The sequence below is a fragment of the Apis florea genome, unplaced genomic scaffold (assembly GCF_048593485.1).
Source record: "Apis florea isolate Af1SG1 unplaced genomic scaffold, ASM4859348v1 contig_3793_pilon, whole genome shotgun sequence".
NCBI classification, from domain to species: domain Eukaryota; kingdom Metazoa; phylum Arthropoda; class Insecta; order Hymenoptera; family Apidae; genus Apis; species Apis florea.
Genome location: NW_028256856.1, coordinates 609,492 through 633,823, shown reverse-complemented (window position 1 = coordinate 633,823; position 24,332 = coordinate 609,492). Strand labels below are relative to the sequence as shown.

General features: G+C 39.7%; 1 protein-coding gene across 3 annotated transcripts in view; it reads right to left on the bottom strand.

Annotated features, from left to right (window-relative positions):
- LOC100866559 (pseudouridylate synthase RPUSD2) overlaps positions 1-24,332 on the bottom strand; it is a 131,242-nt gene that overhangs the window by 91,967 nt on the left and 14,943 nt on the right. The window contains exon 1 of one of the 3 annotated variants that reach the window (XM_086915706.1): positions 9,186-9,875. The exons of the other annotated variants lie outside the window; for them this stretch is intronic. Coding sequence (XP_086771832.1) covers positions 9,186-9,335 — 150 coding nt within the window. The 5' untranslated portion in view covers positions 9,336-9,875. Of the gene's footprint in view, positions 1-9,185; positions 9,876-24,332 lie in introns of those variants that run through there. 3 annotated transcript variants of the gene reach the window in all.

The following is a 24,332-nucleotide window of genomic DNA, read 5'->3' as shown; positions in this document are numbered from 1 at the left end:
CCATTCCAAATTTTAAAAAAATCACGAAATTAAATTTAAAACTTCTAAATCCAAAGATAAGATTTAATTGTAACAATTCTTGAATTTTTGCCTATGATCGAAGATTCAGAATTTTGAAAATTTTGGAAAGAAAGATTGAAAATTTCGAAATTTCCAAAAATCACGAAATTAAATTTAAAACTTTCAAATCCGAGGATAAAAATTAATTCTTGAATTTTTAGCTGTGATCGAAATTTCGAAAATTTTGGAAGGAACATTGAAACTTTCCAAATTTAAAAAAAAATCACGAAATTAAATTTAAGTTTCTAAATCTGAGGATAAAAATTAGTTGTATAATTCTGAAATTTAAATTTTGGAAAGAGCATTGAAAATTTGCAAATTTCAAAGAAACTCACGTAAATTAAATTTAGACCTTCTAAATCGAAGATAACAATTAATTGCATAACAATTTTTTAATTCTTCGCTATCGAAGATTCGAAATTTCGAAAATTTCGAAGAGGAGGATTGGAACATTGAAAATTTGCAAATTTCAAAAAAAAAAACACGAAATTAAATTTAAACCTTCTAAATCCGAGGGTAGAGAATTAATAGCAAGGCAATATTACGAGACATGATCTAAACAATCTAATTACCTCTCAACGAACAATACCTTCTGACAAAAAGCCTAGATTAGTCTGTGACAGACGCACTTAAAATATACACGCAGGCCGGCGTGTTAGCCGGCGGCGGCGGCACGCTTCTGATCCGAGTTAATTTGCACGCCGTGGCAGAGACAAACGCGGAATCGTTGACATTTCGCGTTTCCTCGAGCCGCATTTCTGATTCCCGATTTTTCATACGCCAGCCAACTCTCGCGACTTAATTGACCGAAATTTACAGCACGCCAAGAAAATTAATCGTCTACACGCCCGAATTCTCATCGCCGCCCATTGTTTCCCTCGCCCGAGAGAAAGAAAAAAAAAAACGTATCAAAACTCGTGTCGACACGAATCTTGCGAAGAATTCAACCATTTCTTCGATAATCACGAATTACGCATGATCCATGAAAATTACATTAAAACTTTGTAATATTAATCGTATTTGTCTTACAAAAATTTGTAACATCAAGTATGGAAGACGCAACAACAAAGGCGAGCGTGCAAAATTCACTATTCGCAACAGAGTTCGTAAAAATATCAAGATCTTCCCTCCTAATCGACGATTGTAAATACGCCTCCCCTCCCGCCATCTTAAATTCAACGCGGTGTCGATACGAGGTGGAAGAAAAACGTGCGTCTCGTAAGCGAAATAAACAAGGAAGATTTAGCGAGCGAGTGCAACGTACAGCGCAGGTGCAAAGTTCTCGGATCGAGAGATTCGGAGAATTAAAACGCGCGTATCTCGGCCAAAGTGTCGTACACGCACACCTGTTTGCCCGTAAAGCAGACTGCCACGCAACAGTGTGTATAGAGAGAAAAGTGAATTATATTCTCTTACAGCCTATAGTTCTTTCGTTTCGTAAAATAAAATTTTCCAAATTTCGAGCGAAGAAACAAATACAGAAAGATACGTGGAAATTTTTTTTTTTTTTTTCTAAAAGAGAAGTATTCCTTCGAATTTTCACTCACGCATGCGAGGGCTCAGATATGAAGGTTTATCCGAGAGAGGAAGGTGAAAATGGAGCACGCGACGGACGCAACGACACGGTCGGTGCTCGTTTCGTTTGCGCAAAAGTTTGATCGCGATCTACGCGCCTCGAAAAATCGTGCCTTGAGCCACCGATAAAGTCATTCTGGAACAACAGGGGGGGGGGGGGGGGGAAGAGTCAAGACACGAGAAATTCAAACTTCGAGATCCAGCTCGAATGATCGAGATCGAAACAAATCGTGCGATATTTCGATTTCGAAGATGGAATTTCGAAAGATTAGAGAAATTGAGCGCTAATTCGAAGAAGGAATTAACACGATTTTTCGAATTTCGAGAAACTTTAATCTAAATCGTATCGATCGAGATCGAGAAACAAATCATATTTTGATTTCGAAGATGGAATTTCGAAAGATTGGAGAAATTGAGCGCTAATTCGAAGAAGGAATTAACACGATTTTTCGAATTTCGAGAAACTTTAATCCAAATCGTATCGATCGAGATCGAGAAACAAATCATATTTTGATTTCGAAAGATTGGAGAAATTGAGCGCTAATTCGAAGAAGGAATTAACACGATTTCTCGAATTTCGAGAAACTTTAATCCAAATCGTATCGATCGAGATCGAGAAACAAATCGTGCAATATTTCGATTGTGGAATTTCGAAAGATTCGAGAAATTGATCGAATCAGGCGCGAATTCGAAGAAAAAAATAAAATAATCGACACGATTTTTCGAGTTTCGAAGATATGGAATTATGGAGGGGTGGAGGTCAAAGGTGGATACGACGCCCATCGCCGTTGAAAAGCGGCGGAACGTAAAGTGGCGGAAAAGCGACGGCAAAGTGCTCGTCAAATTACAGGTATGCAACTCGGTCAACGTTTACGACGCACGCCTATCCTATCCGCTCGCCACTTGCTCGATTCGAATTTCCACTAAGTGTCGGGAAGGGGGAGAAAGGGTTTCTGTTCCACCCCGGCTTTTCATGTCGTCCGCTCCAACGAACCCATTTTCTCCGCGCCATTGATGGATTTTAAGAATGACCTAACCTCCTTTTAAAAAAACCACGCTCGAATCAAACGATTCTTTTCCAATTCTTTTCCTCGTGCTATCTCCTCGTATCCGGGATAATTTCCATCCCCAGAGGATTTCCATTCTCAAGAATCTTACGATCCCCGTTGATTAAACGAAATATCCAAAGATAAGAAGAAACGCGAAGAAATAACAGCACGAAAAGTGAAACGATTCGTCGATAAACGATCTCGCGCAAATACGTCGATAAATTATCGTCTGTCGGTAAAATTTGGAGAAATTGCGAACGAGACGGAAATAGCGCGATTGTGAAAAAAAAAAAAGAAAAAAATTCTATCGACGGGTCGCGATGATGAAATATTCATCAAAGCCGGAAGTATGACATCGACTCCAAGTTCATCGACGTACGCGTGAATAGCTGTCACGGTGAGCCCCCTCGGATACACGCGATGAACGTTGTTCGGCGAGGTAATTTCGGATGCATTCGGCCATTTAAACCTCGCCTCGGCTCCTGTGATTCGATTATCGGCGGGAATCCCACGCGTTCCACTATCGATTCCGCTATCGAATCGCTACAAAATCGTGAGAAACAAATAAATAAACAGGTTAAAATAATAAATATTACATTTTAACAAGCGGAAAAAAAAAAGAACTTCGCTTAAGGATCCGATACAATAATCTTATAGGAGGAGTCGTTCGACCAATTTGCAACAGGAATCGCTCGTGTAATAGGCTCACAAGCAAACCCCCTCTCCTCTGTTTATAATTTAGTCTAATAATAGCGGGCAGGATTTCGTTTTCACAACCGAATTCCAAAAACCAATTCAGGAAACCAAAATATCCATCTTAATCCTCCTCCGCTACTCGCAATTTATCCAATATTAATAGCCGCGGTCTTGAAAATGGCCGCGAGTTTAGAATTAATTCAACACGTTTAAACGTTAATTCGTGTACATCCTGTAAATCTTTTTCGTTGCTTGTAATTTATACCGTATATCCTTAACAATAATGGCCACGATCTTGAAAATTGATATTTTTCGAAAACAAAAGTTTGATAAAATTTAAAAGTAACTCGTTTAAACATTAATTCGTATCATACAATTTGTACCATCCTTAACAATAATGGCCACGATCTTGAAAATTGATATTTGTATTTTTCCAAAGCGAAATTTTGATTAGAAGCGATTCACGTTTAAACGTTAATTCGTGCCTTTCAATCCTTATAAATTCTTCAACGATAATATGATCTTTGATAACAATTGCAATTTGCATTTTTAAAATTTAGAATCAATTCGTATAAATCTTCTTCTTCGTTTATAATTTGTGCCATCCTTAATAACAACGATTTTAAAAATTGCAACACGCGCAATTATAATATATAATATGTAAATTTTCTTTGTTATTCATAATTTATACCATTCTTAACAATAATGGCTACACTTGGCAATTTGTATTTTTCGAACGCGAGTTTGACAAAATTTAGAAATAACCCAGCACGTTTAAACATTAAATCCTATAAATCTTCCTCGTTATTTATAATCTATACCATCCTCATAACCGCAATCTTGAAAATTGCAATTTGTATTTTTCGAGAACATCGTTAAATCCTATGAATCTTCCTAATTTATACCACCCTCAACAATAATAACCAGAATCTTGAATCTTGCAACTCGTATTTTTAGTTTGACAAAAGAATTTAGAATTCGTGAATAGAAAGGTTGATTCGTCAAATTTGGAAAAATCTATAAATCTTCATCCACAAAGAATAATAATAATGGCCGACGATCTCGAGAATTGCAACACAATGCAAAATACAATTTGTACTATTCGAAAACAAGTTTGATAAAATTTCGAAACGTAATTCAGAACGTTTAATAACCACAATCTCGCAATTTGTATTTTTCGAGAACGAGTTTGGCAAAATTAAGAATTCGCGAACAGAAAAACGTCAAATTTAAAATATTCCCCATCTATTCTAAATCTTCTTTATATTCATATTATCATATTCGCATAATTCCTCAACAGCAACGATCACGATCACGAAAATCCGCTTCGAGCGGGAAGGAAAAGGCATCTCCGTCCGCGTCAGTCTAATAATAATGACCACGATCTTGAAAATCACAAACTCGTGCAAGTTCCGTTCGAAACGACACGTGTTTCCCCGACGGGGATCGCCAATTCCGTGGCGTCGAACACGGGAGGGGAACAGGTGATTTTTGCGATCGTCGGCCAAAAATCTCGAGCCCCTCTCCCCTCGCTCGCGGCTAAATTAATAGAACGATTGAAAGAGAAATTAAGGCAAACGAGGGGGAGAGCACGTTCGTGACCGTCCCCTCTCGTCGAGTTTTGCGAATGCTGCTCTACGTGACAGGGAATAAAAGTCGGTGCCGCTTACACAAACCGACCAACCACCGACCTAAAGAGTTTTCGACGAAGCTGTCGACGAAAGGCTGAATGTGTGAAAGGGAAGAGAAAACCTCGCCCCGATATCGTACACGTGTACAGTTTTGATATTAACCCGAATTCGCGAGGCCGAACCGATTATCCCTTGGAAATATCACTTGGAATACACCTGCCTCGTGGTCGGCTGGTTTCGTGTTCGAAACTTTGGGAACACGAAGGGGAGGAGAAAAATTAAATATCTTCTGACCGAGTTGGCGAAGAATGACACCTCGTTTTTCTCAGGGAGAAAATATCTTCGAATGTTGTTATTATTATTGTTAAGGAAGCGGATAGAAATCTTTCTGCACACGCTTTTGGGAGAGAGAGAGAGAGAAGATTGTGTGTATAAAAATGGTTGAGCAGGGCGACACCGCGTGTTTCCTTTATGCGATATTTCACGGTATAGGAAGCGTTTCTTAGCGAAGAAACCAAGATCGAAAATAACGGGCGAATAATTTACGGGAAACGGAATTACGTGTCATCTCTCTCTCTCTCTGGCTCTAACTTCTTTCCTCTCATTCGAATTGAATAATACACACGTCGATATGTAATTTTGGTTAATTTTCGAGAAACGAACATCATCCACAATTCGACAATACTCGACGTTTATGTTTGACTTTTTCAAAATATGATTCGATTCCTAAGTATCGTTTTAAGCATAATTTTATAAAGCGTGGAACAATATCCTATCGAACGGCTAGATTTTTTTTTAACCGAAATTAAAAGTTTTCGAGTTTCGTGGAGCGTGCGAGCGAACAACGAAATTATTTCTATTCTATTAGGAGATCGACGACAGAGATGAAATTGGGTTCGTAACGACGTTTTATGAACCCGAAATGCATTAATATTCAAACAAACTTTAAAGATACGTAAAACATCAAAATATAAAAACGTAACCCGTGATCTTTCGAGATTAAAAAAACTCGAGGGAGCAAATTCGATTTGGAATCTGACATTATCGCGATTTCCAAAACGAGTGAAAGATTATTAATTCGAAATCGTCTCGAGTTGAGCTAAGAAAATTCCGCGCCATTTTCGAATCACGTCGAAAATGATTTCGCACATTTTCCTTCCTCTTCAATTTCGCTGCGGTTTCGCGTTCAAGGGCCCACCCCCTCCCTTAATCGTTGATAACGCGAATTTCGAGCGCGAAATGGCGGAGACCGCAACCGATCTCGCCGTTGCACTCCACCATTTGAACAAACAACGCGGTCACGGCTTTGGTTCAGTTTCACGCCACCCAACGTGTTAATAATTAACAACGGACGGTGTGCTATTTTTTCCATCCAAATATTAACGTGCTAACGAATTTCAGCCGAACGAATATATTCAATTGCGCGTATCTGTTTAATAAATCAACTCTCGAAAGTTTTTTTTCTTTTTTTTTTTTCCAAACTTTCGAAGGATTTCGATATGAGAATCAATCGTCGCTACAATTTTGATCTTGAAACTTTGAAGAGTGAAAAAAAAAAAAAAAAGAAAAAGAAAAATACAGCTTCGAATCGACTTATTAATACGTCGATCGATAGTAAATCGGTTGGGGGAGAAAAGGTTGGAGAACGTTGGAAGCGCAGTAACAAAAGGCTAGGGATATTGATATTCCGACGAATCTATGACTCGTTGCATCTAATGAAACGCGCGTGCGCGTTAATCCCCTCCGTGAAAGAAACCGTTGCTTCCATTAAGCGGCAACAACAATCGAGAGACACCGATATTAATATGAATCTACTTCGACACAAGTTTCGAGCGTGCACGATTATCGAGAATCGCTGCTACTATAAAAAAAAAAAAAAAAAAAAAACTATAAAGTGAAAACGAATCCGTTGAAAATATCTTGATAATTGATGAGAAGGAACCTTTTTTGTCTCGTTCGAGTCTTGAAAAATGCAACGATCTCGGGATCCGTGAAATATGCAGAGGCGAAATGAAACGAGCGATTGAACGATTAATAGAATCGGAATTAGACGAATTTTATTTCCGCAAAAATAATAATAACACCACTTCTGAACAGAGTGAAAACTTTTTATTATAAAAATTATAAAAATTATAATTATAAAAATCACGAAAAACACATTGGGAAAAAATGGGGATAAATGGAATAAAAAGATTTGGAAGACGCTTTTGTTAAGAGATTCGTTCGCGCGGACGAAATTCAACGCAGTTGTTTGCAACGGGAGAAACACGCGCATCTTGGAAGGTTCGAAGGTTATTATGTAAGGCCGTATGAAATAATAGACGAAAGAAGCTCGGTGTCGCGCTCCTTTAAGAAGCGTCGGGAGTTACTTAACGAGCCGATGCTGCGCGTTTGCGACAGAATCTCGCGCGGGGATTATAATTAATACTAACGAAATGGGCACAATAAGCGAGACGAGAAACCGGCCGACAGATTTTTAATCAGACCACGGGAGCCCGAGGACAATGCGAACTTTCATTTAGATTAGATTTACATTGAAACAAGATTCTTTCACGGCGCGGAAGCGTAACAATAACCGGGGACAAAGCTAATGAAAGGCCAGGGTTATATGGATATTCCCCCGATACGCGCCGCCTCTTCTCCCTCCCTCCCTCCCCCCCTCCTCTCTATTATATAGGTTTGTGGAAAAAATTATATCCTTTTTTTATATCCAACAATTTCGACGAGAAAATATTTCCCCCCACGAAAAATACATTTGAGTTACGAATTACGAAACGAGTTAGAGAGAGAGAGAGAGAGAGAGTTGTTTTTCGTTTAATGGCCGAGAGTGAAAGTTATTTGCAACCTTTTGATTATCGTATCCGATAAATTTGGAAAATGAGAGAATACTCTTATACACACGAATACGAAAAATATTTCCTTTGCTGATCCTGTAAAACGAATTTCGAACTGCGAGAGTGTATGTAAAATTGAATGAAGAAATAATAAAAAAAAAAAAAAAAAAACACGATATTTGGAACGCAAAGTTTAAATAACTTTGAAATCATTTCACAAATATACGGATATACGCAATAATAAAATTGATTTACTTTTTCATTCTCGTTCAACTGATATTACTTTTACATACGCCGACTGGATGTAGCGGGCAGCTATCGAGCTACCTGACCAGAGAAAGAGAGAGAGAGAGAGAGAGAGAGGGGAGGAGCAATCGTATTATTCTATCCGGTATTGTTGTTGTTTCCATTTAAACTAATGTGTACACGAGTTATCTAAACGTTAATATCAACAACGTTCCCCTTTTTCCAAGAATTGTTTTCGCGTTTTAACCCTCCCTCTCCACCCCGGGCATTCTCAAACAGAGACATAATAACATCGCACCACCTGATCCGTGTTTCGTTCCAACGAAAATATCCCTTCGACGGGAGGGAGGGGGAAGGGAAGAGGAAGGAGGGCGGCAAGTTAAGCAAAAAATTATTCGCCGCGAGAAATTCATAGGTGGTCATAAAAAGCAAAAGGTTCCAAGAACCTGTTATGGTTTGGACTTTGTGTAACATCGTAGAATATACGAATCGCCTGGAGGCATCTTGCGCAATCCAATTACAACAACGTTATTAACGAAATTTTTTTCTTTTTTTTTCCCATTATCGATGAATCACGAGTGAGCCACGACTCGAATTCGAAATAAACGAGATTTTAATACGCGTTGACGCGTATTAATTTGTAAATTGTAAACCGAGACTGTTATTATTAACCACTGTTTCAATATCATTAGTTGATAAATTATTATTGCGCAAAATAACCCTGATGCTCTTTTAATGTAATTGAGGGCACGACGGATATTAATCTAGCAACGTAAAAAAAAAAAAAAAAACAAACCCAACCCTTCTAATAAATTAATTTAACATATATATATATATATATATATAAACGTTGGCCAATTTATTAAAAGAAAAAATCGAATTCTTAAATTTATAAAAGCTAAAACGACAATTAAACATCGTTCGATCAATTTGGCGATTTGAATGAAAATAAAATTCAAAGTAGAACGAACGAATAAACGAAACGTAAACCGGTGTGTCACGCAGAGAGGGAAGTCACGGGGAAGTCGATTCGCCGACGGATCGATATAGCAAAAGGTGAGACAAGTTACGTTACGTGCGAAGATCTCTCTTACCTTTCGCGGTTCAGGGGCGTAGATCCCCGGCAGGGGTGCAAGCAGGTGCAATCCGGGATTGGGGATGCCGGAAGCGGGGTGTCCAGGCGGTATAGGCAGCGGCACCAGCTTCAGGCCCCAGGGTAGATACCAGGGCGCCGTGTGGTGCATGATCGCGGATGCACAATCGTGAACGATTCCACCGTACGGCGAGAACAACGCGCCAGTATGCGTGAAACGCAACGTGGATGACAAATATGGCCCACCACTTTTCCTTCTTTCACGCGCTCCTAATTATCACACGTCCTAGAATTATATTCCTATCGTACCCCGATTAACCGATTTTTTTTTCTCCAGCCTCCTCCGGGGCAACAAGGTGTCAAAAGAGTCGAGAGCTGTCGAGGCGGCGAACAGGATCACCTTGGCATCTTCTCCTTGCGCCTTCGCTATTTATTTTATCCTTCGCCGATCCTTTTTTCTTCTCTCTCTCTCTCTCTCTCTCTCTCGATCACACGCGCGACGAACGATCCTTAAGGTACACCAACGTCATCGTAGAAAACGTGTCTCTCTCTCTCTCTCCTCTTTTTCTCTCTACCGATCGTCGAACGCGACGTACGTGCGGCTCATTCGATGCGAACGAACGCGGAAAGGGGAGGGGATACGTCGTGTACGAAACACCGACGTGCACTCGGTGAGCGCGCGGCAACGACTGATCGCCGATCGAGCGTCGACGCTCGAGCACATGGCCGCGGTTACCCCCACCACTCGGCGCGCGAGCTGGTTCTAGGCCGGCAGACGCTCGCACCACACCCCCTGCCCACCCCATTCTCCACCGATACCGGCGTACTACTACCGTTTTCGTACCTTTGACTTTTCGCAACCACCCCCACTTTTCCTTTTCCACCCTTCCATTGTCTCCCGTCTTTTCAACCCTTTCGCTCGACCCCCTTGGCGGTCGAGCGAACGTAATCGATGCGGTCCCGGTGTTTAAAAATCCCGGCTTTTTTGCAGGGGCGGAGAGGGACGGAGATTTTCGTCGTTTTTTTTTTTCTTTCTTTTCTTTTGCAAAAACTTGGACAGGGAAGAAGATATAACAAGGAAAAGGATTATTTGCTTTAAGTAAATTAGAATGTTGAGAATGGAATCTATTTATGTAAATTGATTGGGAGGAAAAAGTTTGTGAATATTGATACCGGATCTTGATGCATTATTGATTTCAATAACAAGTTCGTTTTTCCATTCCGAAGGATATATATGTATATAAAATATAAATAGGAAAAGTTTTTAATTTATATTTGTAAAAAATATAAAAATGTATATGTATATTAATTAAAACATTTGAATTGGAAATATCCACTTATCCTTAACTTTTTTTTTAATAATAAAAGATATTTCTTCTCGAAATGAAAACAACGATTCTAAAAATGTAACAATTAATTCCGATATTCGAAAATTAAGAGTAAAGTTTTTAAATGGATTAAACTCTATATTTTAGACAAAAATTAATAACTCGTATCTCGTTAAAATAGCTAACGTCCCATTTATCATTCGATGTATCCGATATACGTCGTTTATTACGCGTAAAATATTTAAATATTTACAATTACTCCTTTTGAATTTTTTTACATCGCGATATTCGAACGATATTCGGAAGGGGGGGGGGGGAGGAATTGTGAAAAATATCCAAATTTAATTTCCATCGAAAGAGAGAGAATTTGGAATTATTTCAAATTATATGTGTAAAATAAATGTCTCAGCCGACGAACGATCGAGAGGAATCGTGGTCGATCGAATTACACGGCAATTTCATCGGGGCATGGATGGACAAGGATTTAACAGGAATTATTCACGTTCTCATTAAATATAATTACCGTCTGACGGCCTCTGCCTAAAATTGGACACACACCTGGGGATATAAACTGTATCTAACTTCTCGGCCGGCACGATTACTCGTACAGACTATCAAACGAGATCCCGCCCGATTTCATCCCTTAACGAATAACCTATTCGGCGGGGAGGGGATGACCAGGCCTCCAACTTTCACGGAAGGAACAAGGTTAAAATGCCATCAATGAAAAAATATTCACACGTTGCCGCAATTTCGAAACAAATATTAATTCGAATTTTGGCGGGCGAACGAAATTTGGCGGGAAAATTCTCGATTTTCAAAACCTTCGTTAATTTCCTTTCCTTTCTTTCCCCCCTCAAAATGACTAAAAACTTTATTAAAACCGAAGAGAAACGACAGGTAAACAGCAGGGAATGCAGGGAACAGAGAGGTGGCGTGCGTTAAGGCAAATATTGATGAACAAACGTTCGGGACAAGCCGAGTATTAATATTAATGCGGCCGCCATTACACTTGCTGATCGCCACCCGCGCGGCTGACCCGCGGTCGAGATATATTTCCCTCCGTCAAATTCGCCTCGTGTCAAAGTTGGGATAACAAAATAAATTTCGAAAGACTCGAGGCTGATTCTTGCTCCAACTTGTTAGTTCATTTTGGAGGCGATCGAAAAATTTTCGAATCTGCGTGATTAATCTCGTTGCGAAATTGGAAGGGGAAAATATTGGACGGTATTTTTCAATATTACCAGCTCTTTCGTGTAATCGAGATGATTGATCGATGATCGGTTTTTGGTTTCTCGAGTGCTTCGAGATTAAAGTATCGCACGTGGCTTGGTATATATATATATATCTGAAATAGACGTATGAAGTGTACGTATAATTTAAAATTTGTAGTTATTTATTTATACTTTTCACTAAACGAGTGCCCTTACGCTATTTTTTAAGAATTTTTAACGCGTGTATAATAAGAGTGTATATCGTTAAAATGTTGTGTCCAAACTTGTTAAATTAAAAAACGTTTGCTTGTACTTTCTATTGGAAGAATTCCATAAATGAGTCACCAAATCGACCAGTTTTTAAGAATTTCAAGATGCATATAAATGTTTCATCGAGTTAATTAATTTGGCAAGAGTTAAAATTGTTAAAATATCGTTGTTAAAATGTATGTTCTGTAAAAAAGAATTATTGGCTGATGTTTCGCAGTGTATCGAGAGTTTCGTGGGAAAAATTAGATTTTCCCTTTCGGCTGATAGGATTTCTTCGCCGCCCCCCGAAATGGAGGGGCTTCTTCTCGGTGTTTCGATACGCATATCGCATTCACGAGGGGTGGCTCGCTTTCAAAATCGTGGCGCAATCGTTTAAAAATCGTTGGGGATTTGGACGAGAGATAGAAGCTTTCGCCTTTCGTTCATCATTCGTTGCTTTTTTTAATTTTCAATAAGAAGAGGAACACTTTGATCCTCCGCCTTCGTTCAAGCAAGTAGAAAACGTTTTTGAACACCGATATCTCAAACATTCGACGGTCGAGAGTATTAAATAATAAAAATTATTACCGATGTAATGAACAAGTTGTCGGGCGAAAGTAAAAGGTCCTGCTTCGAAATGTTCACTTTTGAATGATAATTTAGCATTACGCGTGCACCGATTGCGCAACACGATGATAAGTTTCGCGAAAGTTTAAGGAAAATTTCAATTATGTAAAGGAATTTTCGAGCCAATTGGCCGTGTAACGCGCCTTGTTCCATAATTAAAAGGGCGTTTTTATCTCATTTTAAAATTGCGTGTAAAAATTTAAAACGAACGGAATGAGAATCGATACGATAAATTAATGGAAAAACGATATTATACGAGTGAAATCTTTCTCTGTCTCTTTCTTCTTTTTTTCTGTATATCATTATTCAGATTGTCCCGTGTGCAATATAAGAATATTTACTGGTCGTATATAACATCGTGTAATTCTCGTCGACAAGTTTATGGTTCAACTTTAACCTGGGTTAAAATCATATGCAGTCTGTCCGGAATATTTAAAATGTTGTGTGATATAATCGGCTCAGTCAGGATATTCGAGGAACTCGAACGCGAGGAAGGTCACGGTCGTTCAAGGACACCTCGAATCATTAATTCACTCGCCGTTCCTTTCTTTCGCATTTCCTTCGCATTCACTTTCCAATTTTGTCAACTCCCGAATTATTCTCATCGCGGGCGTAAATGTAAATAATTACATCCAACTATTTTCTAAGGCTTTTTAATCAATCATCCTCATTTTATTGGATAGAAAATTCGTAAAAATAAAATAAAATAGTTTTAATCAAGCGAAATTCAATAATTTAAATTCAATAGTTAAAACAACGACTTCAATGATTCCAACGTATTGCCAGAGTTGAGCATTGCCCTCCTTTGGAAAAGTTGAACAATTTTCGAATAAAGTTATTTAGATTAAAATGCTTAAACAATCACGAGAATAAAGATTCGCGAGGAGCAGCAGCGCGAGAACGAGAAAGTTGAACCACCGATCATGCAATTTCCAAGGATAAAGGGACGCGATCGAAATCTTTCTGGTTGATTAATTATTCGGGGATTTAGAGGATATCCGCACGCTGTATCGAGATTTCCAGTCATTGACAGCCAGTTTTTTGCGTAACGCGCCACGTAACATCGCTCGACACGGTGTAACGAGCACGTGAAATCGCCACGAGAATATATATATATATATAACGGTAAGAATCGCTTCGATGTGAGCGAAGAGAGGATCGAACGCTGTGAAAGGGATTTTTCGACGTTTCTAAAGCGGTCCTCTCGTCGTCTAAAGCGTTGGTTTTATCATTCAAAAATGATGATCTGCTAGGAATACGGTTGTATAAAAATTGGATAATCGAGTAAGTAATTCGGTCAGGTTCGAGTGTGAAAGGGACGGATAGAATTGGCAACGGTGCAATTAAAGAGGAGCGCTGTTTCTTGTTCGCAGTTTCGTCGAAAGATGGATGAAAGGATGAAGCGCGTATCTCGCCGACAAAAGGCAGCGCCACTGGCTATTTGTTCTCGCGATATTTGCGCTATGATCTTCGTGGAAGATTCATTCGCGGATTCTCTCTTATTCTCTCGCGCCACGGATAACACGAAATTAATGCCTCGATTCAACTATAACGGCCAGAAATTTGTTTATTATCCCCGAAATAATCGCTGCACCTTCTTGTTAACTGTCTTTCGCGCCACGCCTTACGATTTTCCATCGCGCGTGCGATCTTCTGACTCAAAGTGAAACACTTGCTCTTGTCACATCGTGACACGATGTATTCTTTGTTTCTCGAGATCGTATTACGAGAAATTATGAACGCGTTGAAGTTTCGAGGATTTTTTTTTTTTTATTTAAGAATTGTCCAAGAATTGTGCAATATTGATGAGTCAATTATAGAATCGTTGGAATTATCGAAATGTTTGAAGAACAATTTTGACGAACATTAATACTTGTTCTACGATTTACTCGATACATTGAAATTTCTCAGAATTCACATCTTTCCTTTGAAATACTTGGAATATTTTATTCGATTGTTGTACGGGAAATTAGAAGAAGAAATAAAAAATACAAAGAATTTTTTCCACGCGAATCCTGAAATTCGAACTTAATAATGACGAGGCAACGGAGAAAATCCAAGAAAAAAATAATGCTTCGAAGAAAAAGAAAATTAACGACGTTTGTAAAGAATCTTCGATAAATGCAAGCTTCTTACTGCAATATTTCCAACCAAAAAAATGTTCCAAGTGCGTTGAAACTTTTCTAACCGGAAACAAGATTCCTCGATACCTTATCGCTCGGCCGGAACTCGATCCTCGACCCAGCTTCCGCCCGAAACCCGGCAAAAACGTCTGGTCGGGGCACAAGGTAGCACACGCGGTGGCTAAAAATATCCGGATGGAGAAGCGTTTCGAGTTAGGAGAGAGATTAGAGGAACGAAAGGCAATACGACTGACAGCCTCTGTGTCTGGAATCGATCAATTACAAAAATTGTAATTCCGTCCTCCTTAACAGTATTCTTAATTATCGCAACAGCTTCGAAATTTTCGTGGTTAAGTTTTTTTCACGCGTGATTCACTTTAATTAAGTCTCTTGTCCTACACAGCGAGCGAGGCTCTCGTGGTACTTCGTTCGGACCAAAACGTAAACAACGCGAGTCCGACGCGTGACCGACCTTCGTGTTTATTGTCGTCCGGCAGTTAACGGATAGGAACAGTGTTTAGAGTGAGACGCGTTGGTGAAACATCGAGCAATAAAGAAAACGAAAAGATCGGAAAGGCGAGGAAGTGACTCGATGTTGACTCTACCCTCGAACGAATGTTCAACGTGACGAAATATCTCGTCTACGACGTCGTAATAAACTATATATATATATATATATATATATATATATATTTTGGAAACTGTGTTCATGGATTATCTCGTGAGTGGCGGTGGAATGATATTGCGATATAGCATTGCGTAAAATATCCCGTTCGTCGGCTCGTATAAACGGAGTATCGTCACACGAACAATACCGTGACGCGAAATATTTCACGCGTTGCTCAGATATATCTCACCCGTACGTACGATACGAGCTATACATCGAGTCACGGAATATCTCGTGTCGCGCAAACGATTATCACCGGATAAATTGTATTACGAAGCGGGATATCTCGTTCACGGCCGGACGAAATTGTTCGAAATTAAAAAGTTAAAAAGTCAACAACAATCTTCGATATCTCCGCCGTTTCAATACCTTCACTCGACTATTATCGAGGGAAAGGAAAGAAGCGAATTCTCGAAGATTCATTTTCAAATTTATAAAAAATAATTGTTTCAACGTAATGTATAGTAACCATATATTTTAATATATCTAGTTATATACGTTTTTAATGGAATAAAAAAGTTATAATAAAATCGAAGAAAAATAAGTTCGGTCGTGATGCGCGGTCGAAAGTAAAATGGCCGCCTGTGTATTATTTTGACTATGTAGGATTTACGTAACGTCCAGGATTACCGCTCTCTCTCTCTCTCTCTCTTTTCTCTACCCCCCTCCCCTCTCGATCCTTGTGCTTCTCGAAACTTCGTTTTATATAATTTTGGAATTTAATATGACATGGACAATTGATCGACCCGTCTCCCTCGCGGGTTTATATTAAAGGTAAGCGAGTAATGATAATAATCAAGGTGGAAAGTATCTCGATAAGAGATATAATAAGCGTGAAAGCAGAGGAGATGAAGTTTGACGAGGTTCGTCTTGTACTTCATTCGATACGAAGCTGAGAGTGAATGAAGAGAAATTGAGACGTGAATTTTTTAACACGATTCGGCCCCCGAATCAGGTTTTCATTTTTTCCTTCCAACGCATAAAGTAGCAAAGTATGATTCTTTGATGTATTAAAAAACCTCTTCTTGCGAGGTCTTGAAGAATCACGATATTAAATATAGATACTCAGCTTGGTTTCTCGAGAAAAAAAAAAAAAAAAAAAATTTAATAAATTCGATATACACTTTTCGTGAAAAGAGCTCGAGATCCTGCGTGTAAAATAGAAATGTACACATATGGTCATAAGAAAATGATGATAAAAGAGAGAGAGAGAGAAAAAAAAAGAATAATCTCCTTCAAAACAAAATCAGGTTACGATTATTATGCTCGCGCGCGACGAAATTGCGCAACGGAAAAGTTTCGAGATCCATTATCGATTATTGCCATTTGCCATTCGTCTCTCTCTCTCTCTCTCTCTCTCATGAACTCTGAACTTTTCCATCGAACGCTCTTCCCCTTCAAAACTTCCTGCTCTCCCTCCCCCTCCCCCCAAACGCGTTATAAAACACGTCTCGAGAAATCGAAAGGCAAATACAATTCGAGAGAAGAAGAAGAAGAAGAAGAAGAAGAAAATCGATAAATTACATTAAATCCCGATTATTAAATTCGTACACATTTCGTTACATAAACACGAGATATCACGCTGCACGCTTTCCCCGACTCGCTAGTCCCGGGAAGGGAAAGTTACGAGAGCTTAAGAGAGGTGAAGATGCTCGGTGTTTGGCAATGGCTCCGAGGAATCTCGTACAAAGGAACGAACGCGGAGGAATGAATGAATCAAGAGGCGAACAATGCAGGGCGAACGGCCCATTCACATGGTGCATAATTGGCAGTGATCATTACAACCGATTTAGACCCAGAACTAATTATACCGAAACGGCGGCAATCCACGAGGGTCCGATAATTAATTCCAATACGATTGGCGGCGAGCGTATCTTCTTCGAACTCGTCTCTGTGTATCGAGTTCGATTAAGTTAATCGGACGATTAAGCTTTGAGATAATGCACATTGTTTTTAATTTTAATTTTAGTTTTTTTTTCGTTTCGCTTCAACGAGATATCTCGAATTCAAATCTAAATCGCGCGTGAGTGGTTTAATGATCAAGATTCAAAGATAACACAACGATCGTTAGATCAATCTTATTCGATAATCTCTTGATAATTTACTTCTTATTTCATATCGACTTGATCGACGTAATTTATGGTAAAAGAATCTTCGTGTATGCCTCTTAATAAAATCAAGGTAGAGTAGTTTGCACGTAACGTTTCAATCGATAAGAATTAATGTTCCGTACGATTCAAAATATTCTCGAGTACAAAAATATTATTGGCTTAATTGATACACGGAAACTCGTCTCTTAGACGTGTAAATAAGTTCTTTCCCCTTTTTCTCTACGATCGTAACTTCTCATCGAATTACGTTCGTGGCGCCATCTGAAAAAGCGTTTCGTTTTTAAGAAGAGTCGCGACGAGAGTCCTTTTCAATCCTATGCGACAATTTCGAGCGATATAGCGTGCAAGAAATGGTTCGTATGCGACACTGGGAGAGAACGCTGTGTTTTACAGAACGTGCAAAAAGTGGTAGCGAAGATTTAAAGCCGGAAATTTTAATTTGGAAGACGATGATCATCGAGAAAGTTCGATGACGGTTAATCGAGTAATCTTGTACCTGATTTACGTAATAAAATCTTGAATTTGGAAAAAAAAGAACTTATTTGCACGCCTAATGTATTTTTCATCGTGGTACTTAATTAACGTAAAGAATTCGTCTCGCGACACGAACGACGACAGCGCCACGTTTGGCGTTTTTTCGTACTCTCGATGATCGCCACACGTGGCATTGAGAATGGCGATCGGAATAAAATGCCAGAAACGAGTTGACGAGTTATTTCATCGTTGGCATCGAGGCGTCGTTGTCGGTTGAATTATCGCTTCGAATATCGTGAAACGTCAAAATGACACGGTGATTAGGAGGCAGTCGACGATCATTTGTATCCTTCGCGAGAATTTAAATTTGCGCTAAATATATTATCCGGAATTTCAAGAGTGCTTTTCGCGAGAGTGCTTATTGCGGAGAAGAGAATAACAGAAGGTGTCTCGTGGACGGAAATGAAGGAAATTGCTCGTTAACACGGTTCATTGCGTCGCTTTTTTCTCCTTTCTTTTTTCATCCACCGAATTGTTGTAATATATTTTCAATCTATAAACTATGAACTATATGTTGCGGTTTGTACGATATTTTTTTTGATTTACAAACGATCGATAATTCGCGTTTTCGAAAATGTAATGTTTCAGCAATGTTTTTCCTAGATATCGTTTGGTATCAATTTGCAATGAACGGAAAAATTTTACTACAAAATTCTTTTCTTCCAGATTCTTCTAAACTCGTGTCTGTTCAATATCGATCGAATCGATCTGCGTTTGCGATCACGAGACCTGCACCTGCGTTTCTCGACAAACATTTTCAACATCGTCCTCTCCAATCCGCCGTAATAGAAATTTGATAAAAAGGGCGATCGGTGATCGTGATGTTCCATGATCGGGAAAATTTTCGAGGATGAGAGAGAAAGGGAAAGAGGGGGAGGGGGGAAGAGGAGTGAACTCATCACCATCTCTTTGATGTGTCGTCGCTTCGTTTTCCCGTGGGAGGGGAGCTTTGCTTACACGACGCGGCGGTTGTTCATCGGCGCGGATCTCCACCGAGTTTTCAACGTAAAAATAACGCGATGCAACCAGATGCTGTCTGCCGTATCATGACCTACCTCCATTCGAACTTACTCGCTCCCTCGACCGTAGAAATCGCGTCCATCCGACCGGTTCCATCTCTTTCATTCCATCTCCAAAAATTTCTCCCCGTAATGGCCGAATACCGTGGCGTGCGTGATCCGATATTAATAATTCCTTTTTTCTTTTCCTTTTTTTTTTTTTTTTTTTTTGCAAACCAAAAATAAGAGAAGTAGCAGTAACGATATATTCCTCTATTTACTCGACTCGAGGTATAATTGAAGATCAATGTTCAGAGTTGTTTCTCTTTAAACTTTTATTTCTTTTTATTCTATTTCAAAATTGATAATTTCTTAATTATTGAAATCGAGTCGGATTCAAGGTTGCTTTTTTTTTTCAATTAAAATCGATCATCGTGGAGAGAGGCCGACTTCTTCTCGTAATAACACGTGGAAAGAATCGGGGAAGCTGTCTACCGTAAAAATAACAACCGCGTCGTTAAAGCGGATGCATCGAATTTCGGCTGCGACGATATTGTCCCATTCATCCCTGCTCCCCCTCTCTCTTTCCCTCTGATTTAGAATTCATTCTCTTTGCAATTTATTGCCGAGGTGAATCGAAAGAATTGTAAACAATTTTTTTTCCTCTACGAGTAATTTAAAAATTATTGATCCAAATTACAAAATTATATCATTCGCTGAAAACTCATCTCCTATTTCTTTGGAAAAATTCGTCAGAATTTCAAAAAGAAAAAGAATTCATAAAATGTTCGTACATAGATATATATTCAGAAATATAAAAATCCTACTAATATATATATTCACTCAAGAGTGGGATAAATTTTGCACATTTCGCGAGAAGAGGTAAAATTTCCGAGGGACAAATGGGGAAAAATGGCGGAGCGCATTCCCCGCCGGAGGCCGATATAAACGCGGCGGGATCGGATCGGCAGAGCAACGCCCGAATGCGGAAGAGCGGCCATAACAACGCGGTGTAAAGCGTCGTGTTTACGGGGCACAACGCTCGGTCCGCCTTTAGCTCGCCACAATGTATTTTCAGTCCGCCATTTTTCATCGCGGCGCGGCGCGGATTTCGTGGAAGGCCCGCCTGTGAGACAAGCATCGAATCATCTCTTTAATTGCAGCCACACTCGTCGATAAGGGTATATACAACTGGCGCGTGAAAGTAAGAGAGATTTCGATGCCGAGCAACTATTTCAGAAGATATATTGAAGAGGTAAGAAGAGGTAAGAGATTCGGAAAAATCGTGAACGTGTCGATACGATCCGAAACGAGTCGACGCGAGGAAAGGGGAAGAGACGGTTATGCGAATAACTCGTGGCTGGCGCGGACACACTCGATCCTCCCTTCTGTCCAGCTCCTAACATGCCACGGCCAATTTCTGCCCCGCCACATTTGTCTCCCTTGCCAATTGCAACCGCTGCCCCGCTCGAGCTTTTGCCGAGACGGGCGGCGGCCAGCCACGAAAATACGGAGATGGAGGAGACGGCGGAGGGAGCGGTGGGGAAGCGAGAAAAGCGGGCTAAGCGGATTCCGGCGCGGTGGATAACTCGGCACGGTCAATGATCGCGGCTCGATACCTCGAATAGCGGGGTATAGAGAGATCGGTGAAGAGGGAGATGATCGGGCTCGAGTGCGTGGCTGATAATAGGAGGCTCTCGACTGGATGAGCTGGAAAAAGGGTCTCGATGGGTGGCGTTGGGTATCTGGCTTTGGAAATTTTTCGACAGAAAATTCGCATAGTGTCGAGCTGCATCGACGTGATTACAGGGAGGAGAGAAACTGTTCCCGTGATTATCATCACTTTGGAATGATTTTTATTGTTTCTCGTTGTTGGGATGAGAGACATGTGTTTCGTCGTAAACTCGCCAGAGGTCTCGCCAGAGTTCTCTCCATTCGACGAGATGGAAAAAGGTCTTGGATGGTGTTGGATATCTGGTTTTGGAAATTTTTCGAGAGAAAATTCGAGGTGAGCTATATCGACCTGATTATTGACGATATTTCTATTGTTTCTCGTCGTCTTTGCAGAGTTATAGAGATAGTTCAGACATTGGGATATTTACAAGAAAGTGTGTTTCGTTTTAAACTCGCCAGAGGTCTCGCCCGAGTTCTCTCCATTCGACGAGATGGAAAAAGGTCTTGGATGGTGTTGGATATCTGGTTTTGGAAATTTTTCGAGAGAAAATTCGAGGTGAGCTATATCGACCTGATTATTGACGATATTTCTATTGTTTCTCGTCGTCTTTGCAGAGTTATAGAGATAGTTCAGACATTGGGATATTTACAAGAAAGTGTGTTTCGTTTTAAACTCGCCAGAGGTCTCGCCCGAGTTCTCTCGATTTGACGAGATGGAAAAAGGTCTTGGATGGTGTTGGATATCTGGTTTTGGAAATTTTTCGAGAGAAAATTCGAGATGAGCTATATCGACCTGATTATTGACGATATTTCTATTGTTTCTCGTCGTCTTTGTAGAGTTATAGAGATAGTTCAGACATTGGGATATTTACAAGAAAGTGTGTTTCGTTTTAAACTCGCCAGAGGTCTCGCCCGAGTTCTCTCCACTGGACGAGATGGAAAAAGGTCTTGGATGGTGTTGGATATCTGGTTTTGGAAATTTTTCGAGAGAAAATTCACATCTTTACTTATCTTATAAAGATAGTTCGGATGAAGGGATATTTACAAGAAAGTGTGTTTCGTCGTAAACTCGCCAGAGGTCTCGCCCGAGTTCTCTCGATTGGAAAAAGGTCTTGGATGGTGTTGGATATCTGGTTTTGGAAATTTTTCGAGAGAAAATTCGAGGTGAGCTATATCGACGTGATTATTGACGATATTTCTATTGTTTCTCGTCGTCTTTGCAGAGTTATAGAGATAGTTCAGACATTGGGATATTTACAAGAAAGTGTGTTTCGTTTTAAACTCGCCAGAGGTCTCGCCCGAGTTCTCTCGATTGGACGAGATGGAAAAAGGTCTTGGATGGTGTTGGATATCTGGTTTTGGAAATTTTTCGAGAGAAAATTCGCATCTTTACTTAGCTTATAAAGATAGTTCGGATGTTGGGATATTTACAAGAAAGTGTGTTTCGTCTTAAACTCGCCAGAGGTCTCGCCAGAGTTCTGTCGACAGGAGGAGTTGGAAAAAGGTTTCGATGGATATCTAGCTCGAAATTTTTCGAAAGAAAATTCGCATAATGTCGAGCTGTATGGACGTGATTATTGGCGATATTTTTATTGTTTCTCGTCGTCTTTATAGAGACAGTTTGGATGTTCAGGAGAAACGTGTGTTTCGTCGTAAGCTCGCCAGAGGTCTCGCCCGAGTTCTCTCGACACGGTGGATCAAAGAGTCGGCTGTTACAATGAGAATTCGGGAAGAAGAAAGGAATTTAGTTTTGCTGGCTCGTGTCGTTTGTCTTATAGGGGAACACGAGGAAGGGTTAGGAAGACGAATATTGACTTTCGACTGTTTCGTACAGGAATTCGGCTCTTAATTGAATCCACCTTGATGGCGGTTTCAATTTATTTTAGCGAACGGCACGCGATGTTTAGTGAGGAAACACGCTCAACATCGGCCGAATTTCTGGATTAACCAGCCAAGTTCGAGCTCATCCTCGCCTCTCGGCCCAGAATTTCCAGAAATCCCGCCCCAGAAATGATGATCCTCCCAACGTGAGGGTTATCTCGTCGAAATAAAAGAAGCAAACGTGCAGGCAAAATGTGCAAGATAAATGGAAGCGAAGAGTATCATCGAGCCGTCCGAGAATTCGAAAGTTTTCCCATCATCGAAATATCTTTCGAGCCTTTCGTCTCACAACGGTTGATAAATCGGGAAATGCAAAGGAGACGACACACTTTTGCTCGTCCTGTATAATTTACACGGTGAAAAATGGACGTGGCACGGGTGACAATGATCCACATTGTGGAAACGTGGAACGAGTGATTCGATTCGCATCCCACACCACTTTTTTGAGATTGTAAATCGACGACCTTTGGATTTCTTATTCAACGATACACCAGAGAAGATCGGATCGATGGCAAACTGAAATTCGATCAATGATTTTCTTATCCTTTGGCCACGAACGAAATATCCTAGATTCATCTTCGACGTTTGATCAGAAATGATATTTGACTTTTGGCTCGTCAAATATCAAGTAATTCGATATTCTATCCAGGACTATATTTCATCAGATATAGCTCGAGATTCGAGCCAGAGATCCCAGAGATTTACTTCCTTGAATTCGATAAAGAAATCTATCGATGAGGGGAAAGAAAGTTTAGATTATTCGGTTATATATATATATATATGTATCGAGGAAATCGATAGGGTTTCCAAACGGACGTCTAATTTTAATCAAACAACCGACAGAGGTGGACGATATTCGAATGATTCGAAAGAGCGATTACGTAAACGCTTCGATATATTTTCCCTCCTCCTCCTCCTCTTCTTATTACGCAACGAGCCTTCCTCGGAAGTTTAAAACCCCTGAAATGTTTCGCAACTCTGCTCAACTTTCCTTCACCCCAGAACCACACATGAACAGAACAACACCAAAAACTGATTCGTTTAATTACCGAGTGATTTTGAACGAGAGAAGATCGATGGAAACTTGCCTAATTCCCTCTTAATCAGTTATCGATGAAATCCGCACGATCGTAGGCCTTCCTCGCTCCAACCAATCGTGAATTTCTTAGCTTTCGAGCGCAAATTAAGTTGTATATATACAACTTTTATCTTTTTTACAAAAAGTAAAAAGAAAGAGAGTTTGTCGAATGTGTAAGTAAAGTCTACAATATGTTGTTGTATAACGAATGCTCTCAATCTCATTCGCTATCTATCATCTTTTCATATTTTCCTTCTCTCTGAATCTATCTAGCCGATATTTCCAGACGATCGATACTTAAATCGAGCTGAATTAAGGTCTAAAGAAATTAAACGAATTATTAAAAAGTTACGGTAGAACTTAACGATTTGTAATATATTTTTGATCCGTTGTGGCTCGATACACGATATTTTTTGATTTAAAAACGATCGATAATTGTCGAAACCAATAATTCGAATTTGCAGTGGCACGAAAATATAAAATTCTTTTTTAATCTTGTGGCCGATTTACGTAACAAAATCTCGAAAAAGAAAGAATAATAAAGGATATATAATAACTTATTTCCACTGATAATAATTAATTTGGATCTAGCATAGGTTCTCTCTGCATCCATCCATCCATCCATCCATCGTGGATGGGGACGAAGACAGTGGACGGTTATATT